Source organism: Phalacrocorax aristotelis, chromosome 4, assembly GCF_949628215.1.
Source record: "Phalacrocorax aristotelis chromosome 4, bGulAri2.1, whole genome shotgun sequence".
In the NCBI taxonomy this organism is placed as follows: Eukaryota; Metazoa; Chordata; class Aves; order Suliformes; family Phalacrocoracidae; genus Phalacrocorax; species Phalacrocorax aristotelis.
In genome coordinates, this window is record NC_134279.1 from 69488702 (window position 1) to 69505889 (window position 17188).

General features: G+C 39.8%; 1 protein-coding gene across 3 annotated transcripts in view; it reads left to right on the forward strand.

The window, feature by feature from the left end:
• Nucleotides 1-17188, forward strand: part of SLC2A9 (solute carrier family 2 member 9) — a 114610-nt gene that overhangs the window by 19742 nt on the left and 77680 nt on the right. For all 3 annotated transcript variants that reach the window (XM_075091875.1, XM_075091876.1, XM_075091877.1), the window contains exons 4-5: nt 1335-1459; nt 2844-2989. In XM_075091875.1, coding sequence (XP_074947976.1) covers nt 1335-1459; nt 2844-2989 — 271 coding nt within the window. The remainder of the gene's footprint in view (nt 1-1334; nt 1460-2843; nt 2990-17188) is intronic.

Here is a 17188-nt window from a genome sequence, read left to right on the forward strand (position 1 = left end):
GGTGGTGTTTTGTCTTGTGTTAGATCATACGTAATGCAAAGCTATCTGGTTGTGATGTGCTGGGGAGAGGCCAGCACATCTCCGGCAGATTTCCCAGCCCTGGCTGTGACTCTGCCTGGGAATCTTAAGAAACTTTTCAGTCGCTCACAAGGCTGAACCAGATGATAATGGCTTCTCCAGCCATTCACCTGAAGGCTGTAATGTAGGAAAAAGCCACTTAAATCCATGTTTGTGGAGAGAGGTAGCCGTGGTTCTCTGGGTGGATTTTCTACTTCATCTTTCAATAAAGAATCATTGCAGCACAGCTACTGATCTTGTAACTTTAACCACTCTTCCATGTGTTCAGGAAATGAGACCTTGGATGTCAGTGCTTGAATCTGTCAAAGGCCCATCAAATCCTACATATAACTTCTTTTGTAAAGTATTTCCTTCTGCAGAAGTTATGAGGCTTACGAGTCACTGTTGAATTAATGAGTCCCTCAAACTAGAGCAGAAAGTTCTGTAAGATGAGAGCTAAGAAATACAGATGTTGTTATAGTATGAATGAGAAAATTAGATGCTTTGAAATTTTAAAAATATATTTTTGTGATTTTCTTTATATTTTTTCAACAAAGTAATAATTTTCCATAAAGAACATTTATTTTCTTTGAAATATTTTTTCACATTTTATTTGACTGCTATAGAATTAAATAATTTAAAAATTGGGGGAGGGGAGAAGGTGTAAATCAGTTTTTCAGTTAATTTCAACAGTTTTTGGAAGGAGGTTGATTTTTATCACTCCTGTGAGCCCAAATGTTTTTTCTAACTCTACAAGTAGTAAGTAATTTTCCTCAGTGTATGTTTTTAATATCATGGGTTTAAGGATTAATTATAATGTCATAAATATGTCAGTGTTGGGAAGTTCTCAAAATGGCAAAAACTATATGTAGCATAAGAATGCCTGTAGTTATGTCAGCTTATTGCTGTTTGAAGTATATTCTCTGGTTCCTACATACATACGTTTACCCAGAGTATGCTTGTTTATATTTATATACAGAGTCTCTGGCATGGCACTCAAGTTTTTAGGATGGGTAATTGCCATGCCTTTGAAGTACCGCTCTTTAGTTAACTATGATATGTTTTGTTTTAAGGCTGTGGCACAAGTTTGGAACTGTATCCATTTGGGTATAGTGTTGTACTTTGGGACTCTATGCAACATGCAAGAGGTAGTGTTTGTTAGGCCCTTTTTGGTTTTATTTATGGATAATTAAGTATAATTGCCTAGAGTGCTTTGAATGTGACTAGATTTAACTATTGTCATGCTGATGTCTACATAAAATATATTTTCTTTTTAGGAAATGTACATTGCTTCTCAATAATGTGTTCGCAGTGACAGCTGCATTGTTGATGTCCCTTGCCTTGTTGGCAGGGTCATTTGAAATGCTCATACTGGGCCGCATTATAATGGGTGTTGATGCAGGTAAGCTTTTATCATGCTGTACATATCCAAAATGCTGGTGCCATGCATAATCTTTCTCCTCTCCCCCAGTTAGATCTTTCTTTACATTAAAGAGGCTTTTCAGGGACTAGTCACACTGGTTTCTCTTGGGCAAACCAGCAGAATAAAGGTCGGAGGATCTGATGTTTGGAGAAGACACTGGAATGGATGCTAGCCACTGCTGTCCAGCCAGGTTGTTCTTCCCCCTTTCCTCTTCCAGCCCTGGTAGAGTGCATCTGTCTTCATGCCATGAAAATCCTTTGGCTAGGACAGTGTAATCTGTTTATTAAAGCTGTTTGCTGCTCTGTGTTTAGAAGCTAATGGATCCCATGCTAATACCAGTAGGATTAAATGGAAAGTTTGGTACATTGTCATTTGCTCCTAACAACATGGTCTTCCCAGCTTAAAAGTAAATCATGTAGGCACGGGTGCACCAAAATAATTGTGCAGCTAGCAGTGAGGCTCTCGGAGACTTCACAGATCAGTAGATGGTGAGAAATATTTACCTAACATGGAGACAGACTTGATGAATTAAGATGGTTTTACCCTCTCAGTGTAGTTGCCTGATTCTAAACAATGGAACAGGCTTTGGCCTTTGCTTTGCTAAGCCCCCTTCCAGGCAGGTTTTGTCTATGTTGTCAGCTAGCACAAGCTACCATTTGAAAATGGATGTGTCTGTCACTTGCAACATGAAGTTCATTGGTAATGTTGGTGCTGACTGCTAATTTTTGTCTCAGATTGCCACCAAATAACTGAACTTCCGCAGCTTTGTAAATATTGTCATTGTACTGAGCAGGGTGTTGTGCCTGTTTTCTCCTGGCTTTGAGCAGCATTCTCACCCTTGTTTTATGCCTGCTATTAAGAGTTCATTGCAGTTGTAAGCCTGTATTGAGAGTAACATCTGCTAATACCTTTTACAGTAAAAATATTTCATCTGACAGTATCTGTGCTCTCTGCCTGATGCATTGGGTTGGTATTTTTTTCCCTTGCCTGCACCAGTGCTACCGTGACTTTGGTTGCTTTGGAATGAACAAATTTAAAATATAAAATCCATTCTCCTGGTGATTCTCATCTCTGAGTAACCTTTGGTGCTTCTCATCAAATAGCAGCCTATGCACATCACTGCATATCTGTAATAGATAAACAATCCCATGGTTATTAAATGGCACAAGAGTAATTAGACATGCAGAGAAGATAAATCATATTATCTGTGAATAGATATAAATCTGTTCTTTGCATGTTTTTATGCCCCTCTTGTGAGCAGATTAGCACTCAAACTCCTTCTGTAGACTTTTGTTTTGTACCTGGCATAATGAAAAGGCAATTTGACTTAATTAATGTTTTTTTTTTTTCCCTTCCTTCGCAGGCATTTCTCTGAGTGCCCTTCCCATGTATTTGAGTGAGATATCTCCTAAGGAAATCCGTGGTTCATTGGGTCAAGTCACAGCAATTTTCATCTGTATTGGTGTTTTCACTGGTCAAGTTTTGGGGCTGCCAGAAATATTTGGGCAAGTAGGTATTTAACAGATGTTTTCTGTGAAAGAACACAAGCATGCTTAAAGAGTTATATTTCCAAATTTTGACTGAGTTCTTAGAAAAGTGGAAAACACAAACACTTTTTTTGTTTTTAAGTCCTTTGAAAAGTGGTTTCTTACATGTCTTTTAAAAGTGTGAACATGTGACTGAATTTGGTAGAGGTGGCTAACAGTTTCAATAGCTTGAGCTGCTGTGTGTGTGCTTACGCAGGTTCTCCTACCCCACTCCCATTTCTTGACACATTTATTTTTGCTGGTTTCCAGTTTCTTTGAGTACCATGGAAGTGTTTAAGAGATTTTTTTGTGTTTTTAATTTATAGTTTTTCAGTGTGAGGTAGAACTGAAAAAGGCTTGGTTAGAGTTTGTATGAGGACCTGAATAGAAAGACTCTTACTCAATGATTATAGTGTTCCTTGTAATGCACTCCTACTTTTAGACTAGGAGGTGGAAGAGCAGAGTTAATATATACCTTTATGGAAAGAGATTATCTATTCTGAAAGAGGTTATCTTGCTGTCATAGGCTGAGATTAACTTGGTGGCCACTGGATGTCGTCATTACTCTGAATAAATGAGGTCGAGGTTTATTTAGGCTGGCACTTGGAAATACTTTTCATTGGGAGATCAATCTTCAAGGCAGTATGGAGGAAACGTCTGCATCAATCCTCTTGCAATGAAACCCGAACTAAGAATCCCTTCTGACAGCCAGCAAAAGTAGTAAACAGTTGAAAAGCGAGGGGAGCTTGTCTTCCTGTGTCCATCCAAATTCAACTCCTTTGTAAATACATGATACCATCCCCCTCGACACTTTCATTTTTGTCTGACTGGCTTTCCTATTCTGTCCCTTTATCTTTGGGCTCATTTACCCTGTTTAGCTCTCCTGAAGGCAAATGTTTTGATTCAATTTACCCTTTACTGAAAGACAGATTACTTCCCCCTGCTCCCCCACCAAAGCAACAGGTTTTAGGAAAAAAGCTTAACATGTTTTTCACTGACCTTCATTGTGTGGCTTCTACAGATGTCCCTTCTCTTGCTTTGAAAGCTAGTCTGTTACAAATGAGTGTATTAAATGTCAAGAGGCTGATTTGACTGCCTAGAATATATGTCAGCACTTACATAGTATGGTTTTTTTGGTTTGGTTTTTGGCTTGTGGGGGTTTTTGTTGGTGTTTGTTTTGTTTTTTTTTTAAACACGTGCACTTCTAAAGGTGAGGTGTTATGCAAATTCTTATTTCCTTGTTAGGTCTTTGAGACATTTTGAATAAGAAATACTTATTCCTTGGTTTCAGCTCACTCTTTTTGTTTCTTTTCTCCGCTTTCCTCCCCTCCTCACTACCAAATTATGAAGGTTGTGTTTCTGCTTCTATAACCTGCTTTAGCATGGAGTTAATTAATATTGCCCCATGAAAGATAGCCTTTAATTTGTGTAAGAAATATGCTTTATCTGTAGAATTAGTTCTTTTCAAGATGGGTGAATTAGCATGTAAGAGGAGCAAAGTTTTGGCTGGTGTGAATTAGCATATTTCCAGCAAAATTATTGGAGCCAGCTTGAATTTTCCAGTTGGGTATGTGGGTGTATTTTCCTTTTAATATATTAATAAAATTTAGTACTGAGGGGAAACCTCAGGCTGTTTGTAATATGATTCCCTAGTGTAATCTTAGCCTTCTTTGAAGGCTTTATCAAAATTTCTGTTGGCTTCAGTCAAGCCAGGATTTCCTTCCCTAGCTTTGTGTGGTTCCCATTGAAGTCAGTGGGTGTTTTACACCAGGAACAGCAGTCATTGCCAGCGGACATTGCTGCAGAGGGTACATGTGATGAGTTCACTTCTGTTGAAGCTGGGAGACAGCAAACATGGTGTCCTCCTTCTGAGTTCTTTAATCCTTCCAACACCTTCCTTTCTCCCCTCCCTGGAAAACACCTTGCTTAAATTTCTGTCACTTTGTTCAATCAAGTTCAAAAGTAGGCTTAAGACATTTGCAGGCCATTCTAGTTGTCTGCATCAAATCGTTCCCATATTATTTAATTTCTTTTCTGCCATTTCTTCTGTTGGAGAAATCTTTGTTGCATCTGAAGTGAGGCCAGTTTCCAGATCCACAGCAACTGTATTTTGGAGACAGCCTCACATTCATGGTGTCTTAATGATTTCAGCTGTAACTGTAAAGCAAACACTCGCTTTCCTCAGGATCTGAGGACATAGTGTTATACTTAGTCCAAGGCTGTAATAAGCCACTCTGTGGTATAGTTCTACCTTTGTAAAATTCGTAAATTGTTTAAAGAAAATAGACGGGACAGCTGCGATCAGTAGGAGCTTGTTGCCAGTGATCACTGATCTGCACAACTGTTTGCACCAGCCTGTGGAAAACCACCTCTGTTAAGTCTGTCTAACAATGTCCAGCTTTTTAATGATCATGGCTTAAAAACTCACAGGCGTGGTTTTTATTGCTCTGTGGTAGGTTGCTTGTTTCTTTCAGTCAGTTGTAAATAATACTAGTTACAAATACTTGTCTTCTGTCGTAGTTTCATAACAATTGCTCCTGAGCTCTTTCATGTATGTGTTACTTGTAACTTGAGCAAGTATCTAAGTGGTTATTAACCGTAGTATCTAAGCAGTGATGGATTTGAAGAAAGGTGGGACAAAGACCTACCGAAGCATGTTGCTGGAAGAGGCTGCTTGGAAGAGGAGTGGATATGGGGAGGGCTGCAGGCTTGGCCAAGGTCCTGTCTTGTAAGAGCAGATGACAGAAACATTGCTTGTGTGGCCAAGTAAACAGAGGGAAGGGAGAGGAACTGACTGCACCATGTTAACACAAGAAAGAACAACTACAGAGGGACTAAAGTGGCTTAATCTCAAGGACAGAATTGCTACAAGAATAACTTATAAATGTTCTGTGAGTAATTCCATGCTGAAATTCAGCAGAGTGATGTTTGGAACAGACTCCCAGCGGAAGTAGCTTGAGCAGAAAATTTGGCTTTTAAACTGGAGCTTGATGCATATTTCTGGATTATACTGGGTTGTTGCCTTCCGTACTTCTGTAGAAGTCTCCTGCACTGTCAGGTGTCTACCTGACTACAGCGTCAGGTACAATGTCATAACAACTACTGTCAGGTCACTACCTGGCTACAAAGGTGTCTCTGCTTCTGTAGAAGTCTTTCCACAGAAAAGGAGAGCATTTATGCAGGCTGTGGGACATAGCCTTACAAGCTTTTTTTAACAACCTAATTGATTATTTCCTGTTATCGAAAGCAACAGTGTGTCTTTAAACATGGAAGTGTGATTAAAAAAAGCTCCAAAGCACTTACTGCTTGAGGCCATTCAGAAAGTCATTACTGATTTTTGTGTCAAGTAGGTTAAGCAGCCCCAAAGTGATGCTTTTTTTCTTTAAGCAATCTTTTATTTATGAAGACCAGCCCAGGTGAAGCAGGAGGCATGTGGGCAGCCCCAAATCAGGTGCTGGACAGCAATGGTCAGCTTTGGCTGTGTTACTGTCTTAAGGCTGGTTGGCTATTTCCTATTCCTGAAGCCTTTCCAGGATTTCTACTGGAAGGGCTGATGGTTGAGGATCTTCTGATTTCCTTCTGATACCTTTTCATGTCAGTTCTGTCGGCTTATTCTCATTATTCTGTTGTTCAACTGTTATTTATCCCTTAATATCTTTCTCTACCCCTGCCCAAGCGTGTTTCCTTTGACTTACCCCCATCATGTGTTTCAGGTTAGACTTCATCTCATCTAGTAAAACAAGCACTTTAATCTCCTCCTCATCCTAGGTGCATTTCTCTGTACCAATTTTGGTTTTAAATTTGAACCTGAGAAAACAAGATTATACAGATAGCCCAGAAGAAATGGTACCTTTTAAAGTAGAATTACATGGAGTATTCCCTTATTTTTTGGTTCTCCTGGAAATATTTAGGCTAAAATACTCTAGAAGTGTATTTACTTTTTTTTTTCTGTCATACCGTGTTGACATGTACTTGCCAAACACTACTACATCCAATTTTAAAATTATAGTATAATAGAGCAGATGCAAAAAAAATCTAATAATGACTGTAATACTTAAATACAAGCATTCTTCTGGATTCTGAGTATACAGACTTTTATTCTATTTGTCTCCAGGGGTATTTTTAGAGTATTAGGTATGAAGGTGTTCCTCTAGTGAGCAGCGCTTACCAAGAGTGATTATTCCGAAAGAGAAAAGCTGCAGTCATGACACTGGTCCTCTCTGCTGCTGTGGTTTAATATCCTTATTTTCTTTCCCCTGTCTTAATTCCCTCCCATCCAACAAATCCTAGCAATGGTTTTTGTTCAGGGTTCTGATTCTTGTAGATCATAACCTGTAGGAAACCACATCTACTATGTCTCCACTGAGATTTGGGAAATTACATAATGGTAAAGCTGGCTGGTGATCGGACTACAGAGCACCACCACTTCACATGCTGGTGACCTGCTTCTCCTCACCACCCTGACTGCTGAGAGAAGCGTTGCTCATTTTCATGCGCTAGCATCTTATTTTAGTCTTTGGTAAGCCAGAGTCCCTAATTCTTCAGGAAGCCATGGCAGCTGTAGGTGACAACTTAGCGCTGGCCCACAGGAGTGCAATCATGTTATCTGCTGTAATGCGGGCACTGAATTATTGCTACTGGCTACAAGATTATTTTATTTGGGCCATTTTTGGTTGTGTAGCATGTACAGCTTTCCATATATCTGACTGAAGGAAAAAACAGATATTAAGATATGGAGGAACTGTTTCAGACCTGTCAATTCTTCAAACACTGCCCTTCAGGTGTTTCCATTCTCTCTGTTTCTGTGATTCTGCAATTTAATCACCCAGGCCATTTTTCTGACAGATTACTCCCTGCAAAACAAAGGCCAGTGCATTGTCAACTTCAGTTTTAAAAGTGAAAATTTACACTTACCCTCTTAGGGGAATATTGTCTGGCCTGATTCTAGCCAGAACAGCTGTTTGCCATAGGTAGGCTAATGGAAAAATAGATTTTATTTACTTTGGGAACCCTATTTTTTATGTTTGTAGGTCATGTACTGTTTCATAGTATGTCGTCCTAAAAACCTTGCTTGGCTTGCATCCTAAGACTTATTGAGACAACACTTTCTGATTAATCCCTATTGCTACTGTAGGTGCTTCCAGAAAAAAAAAAAAAGAGTAGAACAAACAGAAAAACTGTAAAATTCCTGATTTGTCCATCTCTTGAACGTTGCAGGTGGTTTTGGTCATCCTGCTTTTAAAAGACGTAATCAAGCAATATAAGGTACAGGAGGGAGCAGCAATGATTAGAGATGGGAATTGGCTTCTTGAGGAGAATGGGCTGGCTTGACAGCCCTTATGGGTCACCCCTTTCTGGGTAAACACTCAATGCAAAACAAAGTACAGCAGAGAAAACTCATAATTTGTCTTTAATTGGTGTCTTTGTGTAGATTTTCCTCAATTTTTTTAAAACACATTTGGTATTTGCCAAACTGCTGTTTAAGTGGTTATGAACTTTATTAATTGGATGTTATCTTTGTCATTGAACAGCATGATTTACAGTTTTATATTCCACTTTTTTTGAGGAATTTGAGTAGCTTTAAGGCATGTCTGGCTAGAGATTATCCGTTTTTTAAAAAAAGAGTTAGCTGGAAATAAGTCTGTGACACATGGTGATACTGGACAAGCTGTTCTCCCCCCACAACTGATTATTTTAGCAAATAAATTCTGTTGTTGCTACAAATATCAATTTCTACATCAAAATGAGCTAAATTTGGGAAAGGGCTAATGAGCTTCATAGATACTGTACTACATGTCTAGCAAGGAAAGATCTGTGTGGTGAATCCCTTTCAAGTTAGTCGTTCTTGATCCAAGTGGTCCTTGCCAAGGAATTGTTGTGATTTATTTTTTTTTTTTAAATCAGGCTAAGGACTTCCGTAGATGCTGTGTCAAACTCTAATTTTCTTTACAAGACCTCTTAAAAATGACATATTTGAAGTGATGGATAGTTGTGTATTTAGGGAACCTTATATAGGAATTTTTCATTTTGCTTTACCAAGTCCTTTTAAAAATACTCCTTCACTTGCACTAAAATAGGCAGTGATGGAATAGTAGTTTTACAGCCTGTGCAGTTAAAGGCTGTTCTGAAAACTAAGCTTTGATTTTACTTGTCAAATCGTTATTTTTAGTGTGTTTTTTCCTTGTTTTTTTTTCTTTTTTTCTTAACTGATCCTCCTTCCTAAGACTCTTGACTCATTTAAGGATTCCTTAAAAACTGTCAATAAGTTGTAGGTGAGAAATGAAAGCAATTCAGAATTGCTCTGGTGGCCACCAATGACAAAACGGTTGGTTGGAGATGCTCTTGAAATGAATCTTAGACATTAGCATGATAACACAAAGTGTGGATCAACCAGTTTTCTCATATTTTTCTGTGAGCTCTTTTGTTGTGTTTATCTTCTCCTTGAGCCATGACAGTGATTGTAGTTAAAGGTATTTATCTTTAAGATATGAGTGAGAATTTGTTTCAGAATATAGAACCAAGAGCTCTTGTGGCAATAAGAAACAGAGGAGAACTTAGCAGGTGAGCTCATGCCACGGTGTGAAGCGTCTTGGAAATGAAAGCAGCCTATACCTCAAGGATACATCCTGTTTACAGATATAAAAAGGTGTTTGTAGCTTCCATTAGAGTAGGACAAAAGCATCCACTACTTCAGCATTTTCCAGAATCACTCTAATTTCCAAAGTCTCTGATGATTTCAAACATCCGGCTGTGTACAGTAGAAAAATGTAACATCTTCATTCTGCCTAGTTATATTCTAGAAATATAGCAAAGTGAAACAAAGTCTAGTTGGAGGCAAGTAACTAGTTGGTAACCCCAGGGGTCAATACTGGGTCCAATCCTGCTCAGTATCTTCCTGAATGACCTGGAGGATGGTGCAGAGTGCACCTTCAAGAGTTTTCAGAGGACATCAAACTAGAAGATGTAGCTGATATGGCAGTCATGCTGCCATCCAGAGGGACCTCAACAGGCTGGTAAAATGAGCAGACAGGAACTTCATAAAGTTTAACAAGGAGAAGTGCAAAGTCCTGCACCTGGGGAGGAACAGCCCCATGCACCGGTATATGCTGGGGGCCACCCAGCTGGAAAGCAGCTTGTCAGAAAAGGACCTGGGATCTTGGTGGACACCAAGTTGAACACGAGCCAGCAGTGTGCCCTTGTGGCAAAGAAAAGGATCCTGGGCTCCATTAGGAGGAATATTGCCAGCAGGGAGGTGATCCTTCCCCTCTGCTCAGCACTGTTGAGGCCCCATGTGGAGTGCTGTGTCCAGTTCTGTGCTCCTCAGTACAAGGGAGACATGGACAGACTGGAGAGAGTCCATGGAGGGACTACAAAGATGGTGAAGGGACTGGATCACTGAGGAAGGACAGAGAGCTGGGGCTGTTCAGTCTGGAGAAGGCTTGGCTCAGGGGGATCTTATCAATGTATATACATGAAGGGAGGGTGCAAAGAAGACAGAGCCATGTTCTTTTCATTGGCACACAGTGGCAGCACCAAAGGCAGTGGGCACAAACTGGAACACAGGAGGTTCTCTCTGAACATCAGGAAACACTTTTTTCATTGTGAGCATGACCAAACACTGGCACAGGCTGCCCAGAGAGGTGGTGAATTCTCCATCCTTGATGATACTCAAAAGCTATTTGGACATGGTCCTGGGCAATTGGCTCTAGGTGGCCCTGCTTGAGCAGAGGGGTTGGACCAGTTAACCTCCAGAGGTCCTTTCCAATCTCAATCATTCTATGATTCTGTGATGTACTGACTATACCCAGAATTGTATATAAAAATTACATTGCAAAGATCTCAGTGTATTTGTGTTGAACTTTTGAAGAGTGATTTCCTAAGGCTCTTAAACCTGAGCTCAGACTTCAACTAAACCACATGCCCAAATGTGCGAGTACTCCTGTTAATTTCAGTGGGACAGTTTATATCCTTAGAAACATGCTGTTTTGTGGAGCCTATTGTAGTATACAAATTGATAGTTTTTAGTTAGATCTTAAGAGCAAAAATTAGTGTAGGACATGGGAAGAATAAACTAGGAATTTGGCTTATCAGTTCTGGTCCCCAGGTTTGGTTTTGGGTTTTTTTTGTGTTTTGTTGTTGTGGTTTTTTTTAATCAGGAGTCACCTAAATTTGGAGCAAGAGTTTGGTTTCAAGTACTCCTGTAAATGCTCTGCTATTGAGACAAACTTGCAAAAGATGACTCCAAGTTCCCCTGGTCCTAGACATTCCTCTGGACTGCTGAGCTTGTCTGGTGTTTCTTAAAAGCACAGAAGCAAAGCTTCTTTATGTTCTTGTAGTAAAATGCAAAACTCAGACTTAAAGGCTAGAGCCTTCCCAGAATAGTATTTTAAAACTTCTGCTAAGGATACAGGAGATAGACTGGTACTTGTAAATGGCTGCTCAAATCCGTAATGGCATTTAAATAGCTCAGAACAACACCCTTACAAAGAAAGGAGCTCCTAAACACAATCTTTTAAACTCCCGACCCCCACCCCCACCCCGAACAACAACCAAAAGAAGCAGCACAGAAACCCAGAACTTCTGCATTTATTCAGATAATCACTTATTTCAGCAGGTGTTTGTATGCCTTTCTGAGCCTGGATTGATTATGTGTATCTGGATGGAAATCTGCCTGCCTCCAAATTGGTACCAGACAAGCCAATTAAGAGTTGCTTTAGATAGTGATTTCGAAGTTGGCAGTCATTTTTGAAGTATGCACTGGGTTCCTTTTTTACCTAGCGATGGGAAATTTCCTTCACCTCTTCACAGTAACACATAAGGCACAGACTTTCTTAGGCTGAAGCAATTTTTGTGTCATTTATCAAGGCACTTGTTTACAAGCTGTGAGTTGCTGATCAGGGTCTTGGAGGTCACCTCACACAATAGTTGTTGCAGCCAAAGGAGGCTGCTGTGCAGCCACCAAGCTAGAGATGCATTGCCTTGGTGGTGCTGACAAGGGTACAGAAATGCTGGCAGGACCCTTTAGGTAGATGCATATTCATAGTTCAGTAGTACCCATGGGAAGAGGGGGTCTGCTCTGTTACACTAGCCCTGTTCGTGGGATGTGGTGGGTGTTGATATAGTTGTAATGGAGACATTAAATGAGGTATTTTGTTTATATCTGCTGTGGACCAGCTGAGATTATGTATTTACTGGAGATTATAAATCAACGTTTTATTGGTTCCCCCAGACAGGCACAAAGGTATTAATTCATCCCTTTTCTGTACAGAACTCATTAAGTAATGCCTGGGAAAACAGCTGTGAGTCTTCGTATTTGCAAATGAGTTTCAGTCCATTAAAGTTGTGCTGTGAGACTTCACCTCCTGAAGTTTTAGGAACAACACATGGCTGATCAACCATATGTAATATTCAAATGTTGCAGTATTGCATTTGTGAAGGGGAGCATCCTGCAGGAAAGGATTTGTCTGAATATAGAAGTGGAATTGTGGTTATAGAAGAAAGAGGATATATACATTTATTTTTAGACTTGCTGCTGAACAACAGACTTAATGGCAGAGCATCTAATGTTTGGATACAGTTTATAATCAGTGAGGGCTACTGTCTCATAGACAGCTGAAACAGTGCCACCTTGAGAAGATAAGGTTTCTATGTAGCGGTGCTCAGTTGAATAAGGTCAGTTGGAAAAGCAGTAGACAAACTTTCACAGAAAGGAGTCCTTCAACAGGTCTGATGTAAAGACTTCAAAACACCATGGAAGTTGAGAGCAGTTGCTTATAATTTGTCAAACTGCTTTCTCTTGATCCACTGAAACAGAGTTAACACATGTAACTAAACTTAGAGCAATTGTTTATATTATTTATATATAAGGTTTGACTTTTTCCTTCTTTGTCAGACTTAAAAAAGGTTGATTTTTTTTTTTTTTTGCTTATTGTAGTTGACCTAATAACAGATAGTAGCTGTCTACAAACCTCATGTTTACCCTGTGTTAGCTGGACTCTGCCTCAGAAGTTTATGAGCAAGTAAACCTTTTAGATGAAGATTTGCTTGTCTCTTTAGTGCTTGAGTATCTGATAATATTTACAAATCTGTTATTGAACAATAAATCTAAAATTATTTGACCTGTGACTTCCTTCCCAGTGTGCTTTACACGCTGGGGTGATAATCACTGTTTAAACCTTTTTGAAGGTTCTGGATGATTAACATTTCAGTTTTAATTTCCATTATTCTTTGTAAAATCACCCATTACTGCACAGTCATTTCCTAATATGTAAATTTGTCCTTTACAAATTGGATATTAATGCTGTGGTAAATTGGTCAAGCATCATAGGGTAGCATGTAGTCATTGTATTGAGTAGTAGGGTGTATTTTCTCAGCTTGCGTTTCTTAGTTTGCTTTTGAAACCATTGGCAAAAATAAAAAATCAAGAGGTATATTCGTGGTTAGTGTTTTGAAGGATTTTTTTAACTTAAAGTGATTGTCAAATTAAAATGAGATTTTTAAAATCTAAAACAGATGTCACCATTAAAGTGTCAAGTTTAAATATTCAGCTGTTTCAGTTGTTTTTAAAACAAGTGTGCTTTGAGGGTTTTTATGTTGTTTTTTTTTTTCTTTCCTTAACTTTGATATACCTTAGTCTAACCTTTATAACTTTAGTTTGGCAAAATATAATCACACAAAAAAAGAATTGCATCTAATATAATTTCTAGATGCCCTGAAGCATTTAGCTTTGCCTCCTGCTGCAGCCCCAGGAGGATGCAGGTGTCTGGAGTTGTGTGTGTCACATCTGCCAGTCCCACAGGGACATCTGAGGTACCCTTGGGCACCAAAATGGTACTGTATTCATATGTTCAAGCAACTGAATCTTATCCTCTTCAATTATAGTAATTTACTGTTATTTTAATTTACTTTTTTATATTACATTATTTATGGAAGTTAACCTGAGTCTACATGCATTTCTGAAAGGAAGTTTGTCTGAAATTTTGCATAGCTCCAAGATGCCTCTAATATTTCTTACTAAAGAAGCTCAAGTATATATGCTGGCTGCTGAAGAGCCCTTTGAAAGCTCACCACTTCCCATTGCTTTTCTCAGAAATTTTTGCTTTTGTCAGAAATTAGTAGGCAGCGAAGACAAATTATGCCATTTCAGTGTTCAGAAAAAGCTAGCTGTTACTACAGTAAAAAGTTGGACCAAAATGCATCTTGGAAACTTGTAACAGACACTTTAATTCTCCTTCTTAATATGTACATCATGATCTAACATGTTGTTCTAACTGAACTAAGGTCATAGGATTTGGACACCAACCACTTTCGAGGCTGTTTTAAGTCCTGATCCAAAGGTGGTTTACTAAGTAACAAAAACCTCCTGCTGAATTCTGTGAATTTTAGCTTACAGCCTTAAGTCTGGTAACTATCTGAACCGTTTAATACCTGGAAGACACTGAGACTTCAGTAATCTTGTCAGAGCTCTATCTGTAGTAGTGACATATAAAAATAAATATCCATGTGGGTACAGAACAGAGGTGAAATACACATACTCTCTGGGTTGCCTCTGTTTTAAACAAGAAGGTAAGCCATTCGTAACTCTGTTATTAAAATATATTTTGACAGAAGTAGGTTACATGAATGGTCATGCAAACAAAAAACTGTGTCCAGCAGGGATGCAACTGTTAGATGAGGAGGTTAGTGCCCTCCTGTGCAGCCAGAGGAGGTTGTAGAGCTGTGTTTGGAGTGGGATGAGGAAGGTAAGAGGAAGGTAGTTGTCCTGCATGTTATATGAGGAGCTGGTCTGAAGTTGAAGGTACAGAAGATGTACTTGTTTGTCAGCTGCTTCATGATCATCACCTCTGTGCAATATCCTTGACTCAGAGAAGAAAAGACAATTCTAAGGCTAAGAAATTAATTCCATCTCGATGCTTTTTTCAGTCCTTGGCCCCAGGCCAGTGAGGTTGTCCTTTACCTTTAGGAGTGTTTTATGTGACACAGTAATAGTATAACAGAGAAATGCTGGGCTCGTGCAGACTTCTCAGCTTTGCACACGCAATTAAGTCTACTCAGTCTGTTCTGAGCAGGGATGTGATTTTTTGTGTGTGTGGCTAAACAGAATGTTTCTGATATGATACAAAGTTTTTGTGCTAATTTGTGTTCAATTACTTGAACATAAGCATACAGTACCATTTTGATGTCCCTGTGGGATTGAGAGATGTGACATGGAAGACCCTTGGAGGTGAGGCAAGATGCTTCAAGGCATCTAGAAATTATACTAGATGTCATTCTTTTTGTCTCTGTGTGTGCGATTATATTTTGCTAAACTAAAGTTTTAAATGTGTTCCTGCTTCTTATGGGAACATGTAAAAGAAGAGACTGCCAAATCGCTAGCTCCTGGACATTTTCAGTATCTTGCATTGGATGCAAGAGGCTCTTTGCTCCCCATATGTCAAATGGCATATTTTACTCATTTTATATTAGAAAGGTATTATACCAAAAAAAATATTGCTGTTTGTAAAGTGCTCAGTGCTGTCAAATGCATTATAACCCCACACCCCACCAAGGAATTAATTCCAGAATTAATATTTAAAGGAGTTTGGAATAGCAACTGGTAAATAGACCTGCTCACTGAGAGATCACAGTTCACCTGTGCAGTGAATGAGAAAAAAAGGGAGTGAGTACTTCTTTGATACGATCTCCTGCCAGTTTCAAGTAGTAAAGCCAAATGAGCCCTCGATAGCTCCGTGAGGTGGCATGGCTGTTACGCTGGGATGCGAAGCAGGGCTGGAGTCCTCTGGGCAGTGCCCATTGCTACTCCATGTGCAGGATGCTGCCTAGGAGGAGGTGCTTGGGGCTTGTGTTTGGGTGCAGTAATTTCCTCAGGGCTCTAGAATGGACAGAAGACAGGAATATGGGAAGCATACCCTGGGGCAGCTGGGGTCAGGGATGCTCAACTGCAAGTGGGGGTCTCCGCAGCAAAGAAAACCAAACTCAGGGCAGAGAGCAAACAAGGAGCCTGACTGTGGTGTAGTGGGTGCATGTCCCGATTATGCTTTTTAAATAAGTGAATAAAATTATTGAGAGAGACTAGAACCTGTAGCAGTTGTGTATTTTTTCCTTAGTCTTTTTTATCGTGTCATACATCTTGTACTGAAATACTTAATTGGCCTCACTCAATCTTTTGAAAAATGAGTGCCTACGACAGGGCAGTACAGTACTTCTTCCAACCTCCGTTGTATGACTTTGTCAATGATTCAGTTGACCCTTTAAAAGTTTTTGTACATATTCTTAGCCTTTTTTGTGCTTCAAATTTTGTCAGAATCTTCCTAATTAGGGAAAATATTAAATGTAACCAGTGCTTCAAGAGGTCATTGAACGTGATATGGACCAATAGTTCAGCAGTTCAGCTGTCAGCAGTGACTGTTCCCTATGCCAGTTTCTTTTCCACCTTTTAATTGTTACTGTGAGTTCCATTTTCTGCACTTTAGCTGATGAATCTCTGGCATAGTAATGTTTGCTTTATTCTGGTATAATTTAATTTGCAGTTGATAAATCACAGAATAGTTTGGGTTGGAAGGGACCTTTAAGAGGTCATTTAGTCGACTCCCCCTGCAATGAGCAGGGACATCTTCAACTAGAACAGGTTGCTCAGAGCCCCGTCCAGCCTGACCTTGAAGGTTTCCAGGGGTGGGGCATTTCCCACCTCTCTGGGCAACCTGTGCCAGTGCCTCACCACCCTCAGCGTAAAAAAAATTCCTCCTTTATACCTAGTCTAAATCTACCCTCTTTTGGTGTAAAACCATTACTCCTTGTCCTATTGCTACAGGCCCTGCTAAAAAAGTTTGTCCCTGTCTTTATTGTAAGCCCCCTTTAAGTACCGAAAGGCCACAATAAGGTCTCCCCAAAGCCTTCTCTTCTCCAGGCTGAACAACCCCAACTCTCTCAGCCTGTCTTCATAGGAGAGGTGCTCCATCTCTCTGATCACTTTTGTGGCCTCCTCTGCACCCACTCCAACAGGTCCATGTCTTTGCTGTGCTGAGGGCTCCAGGGCTGGATGCAGTGCTCTAGCTGGGGTCTCACAAGGGCAGAGCAGAGGGGCAGAATCCCCTCTCTCGACCTGCTGGCCACACTGCTTTTGGTGCAGCCCAGGATGTGGTTGGACTTCTGAGCTGTGAGCGCACATTGTCGGCTCATGTCC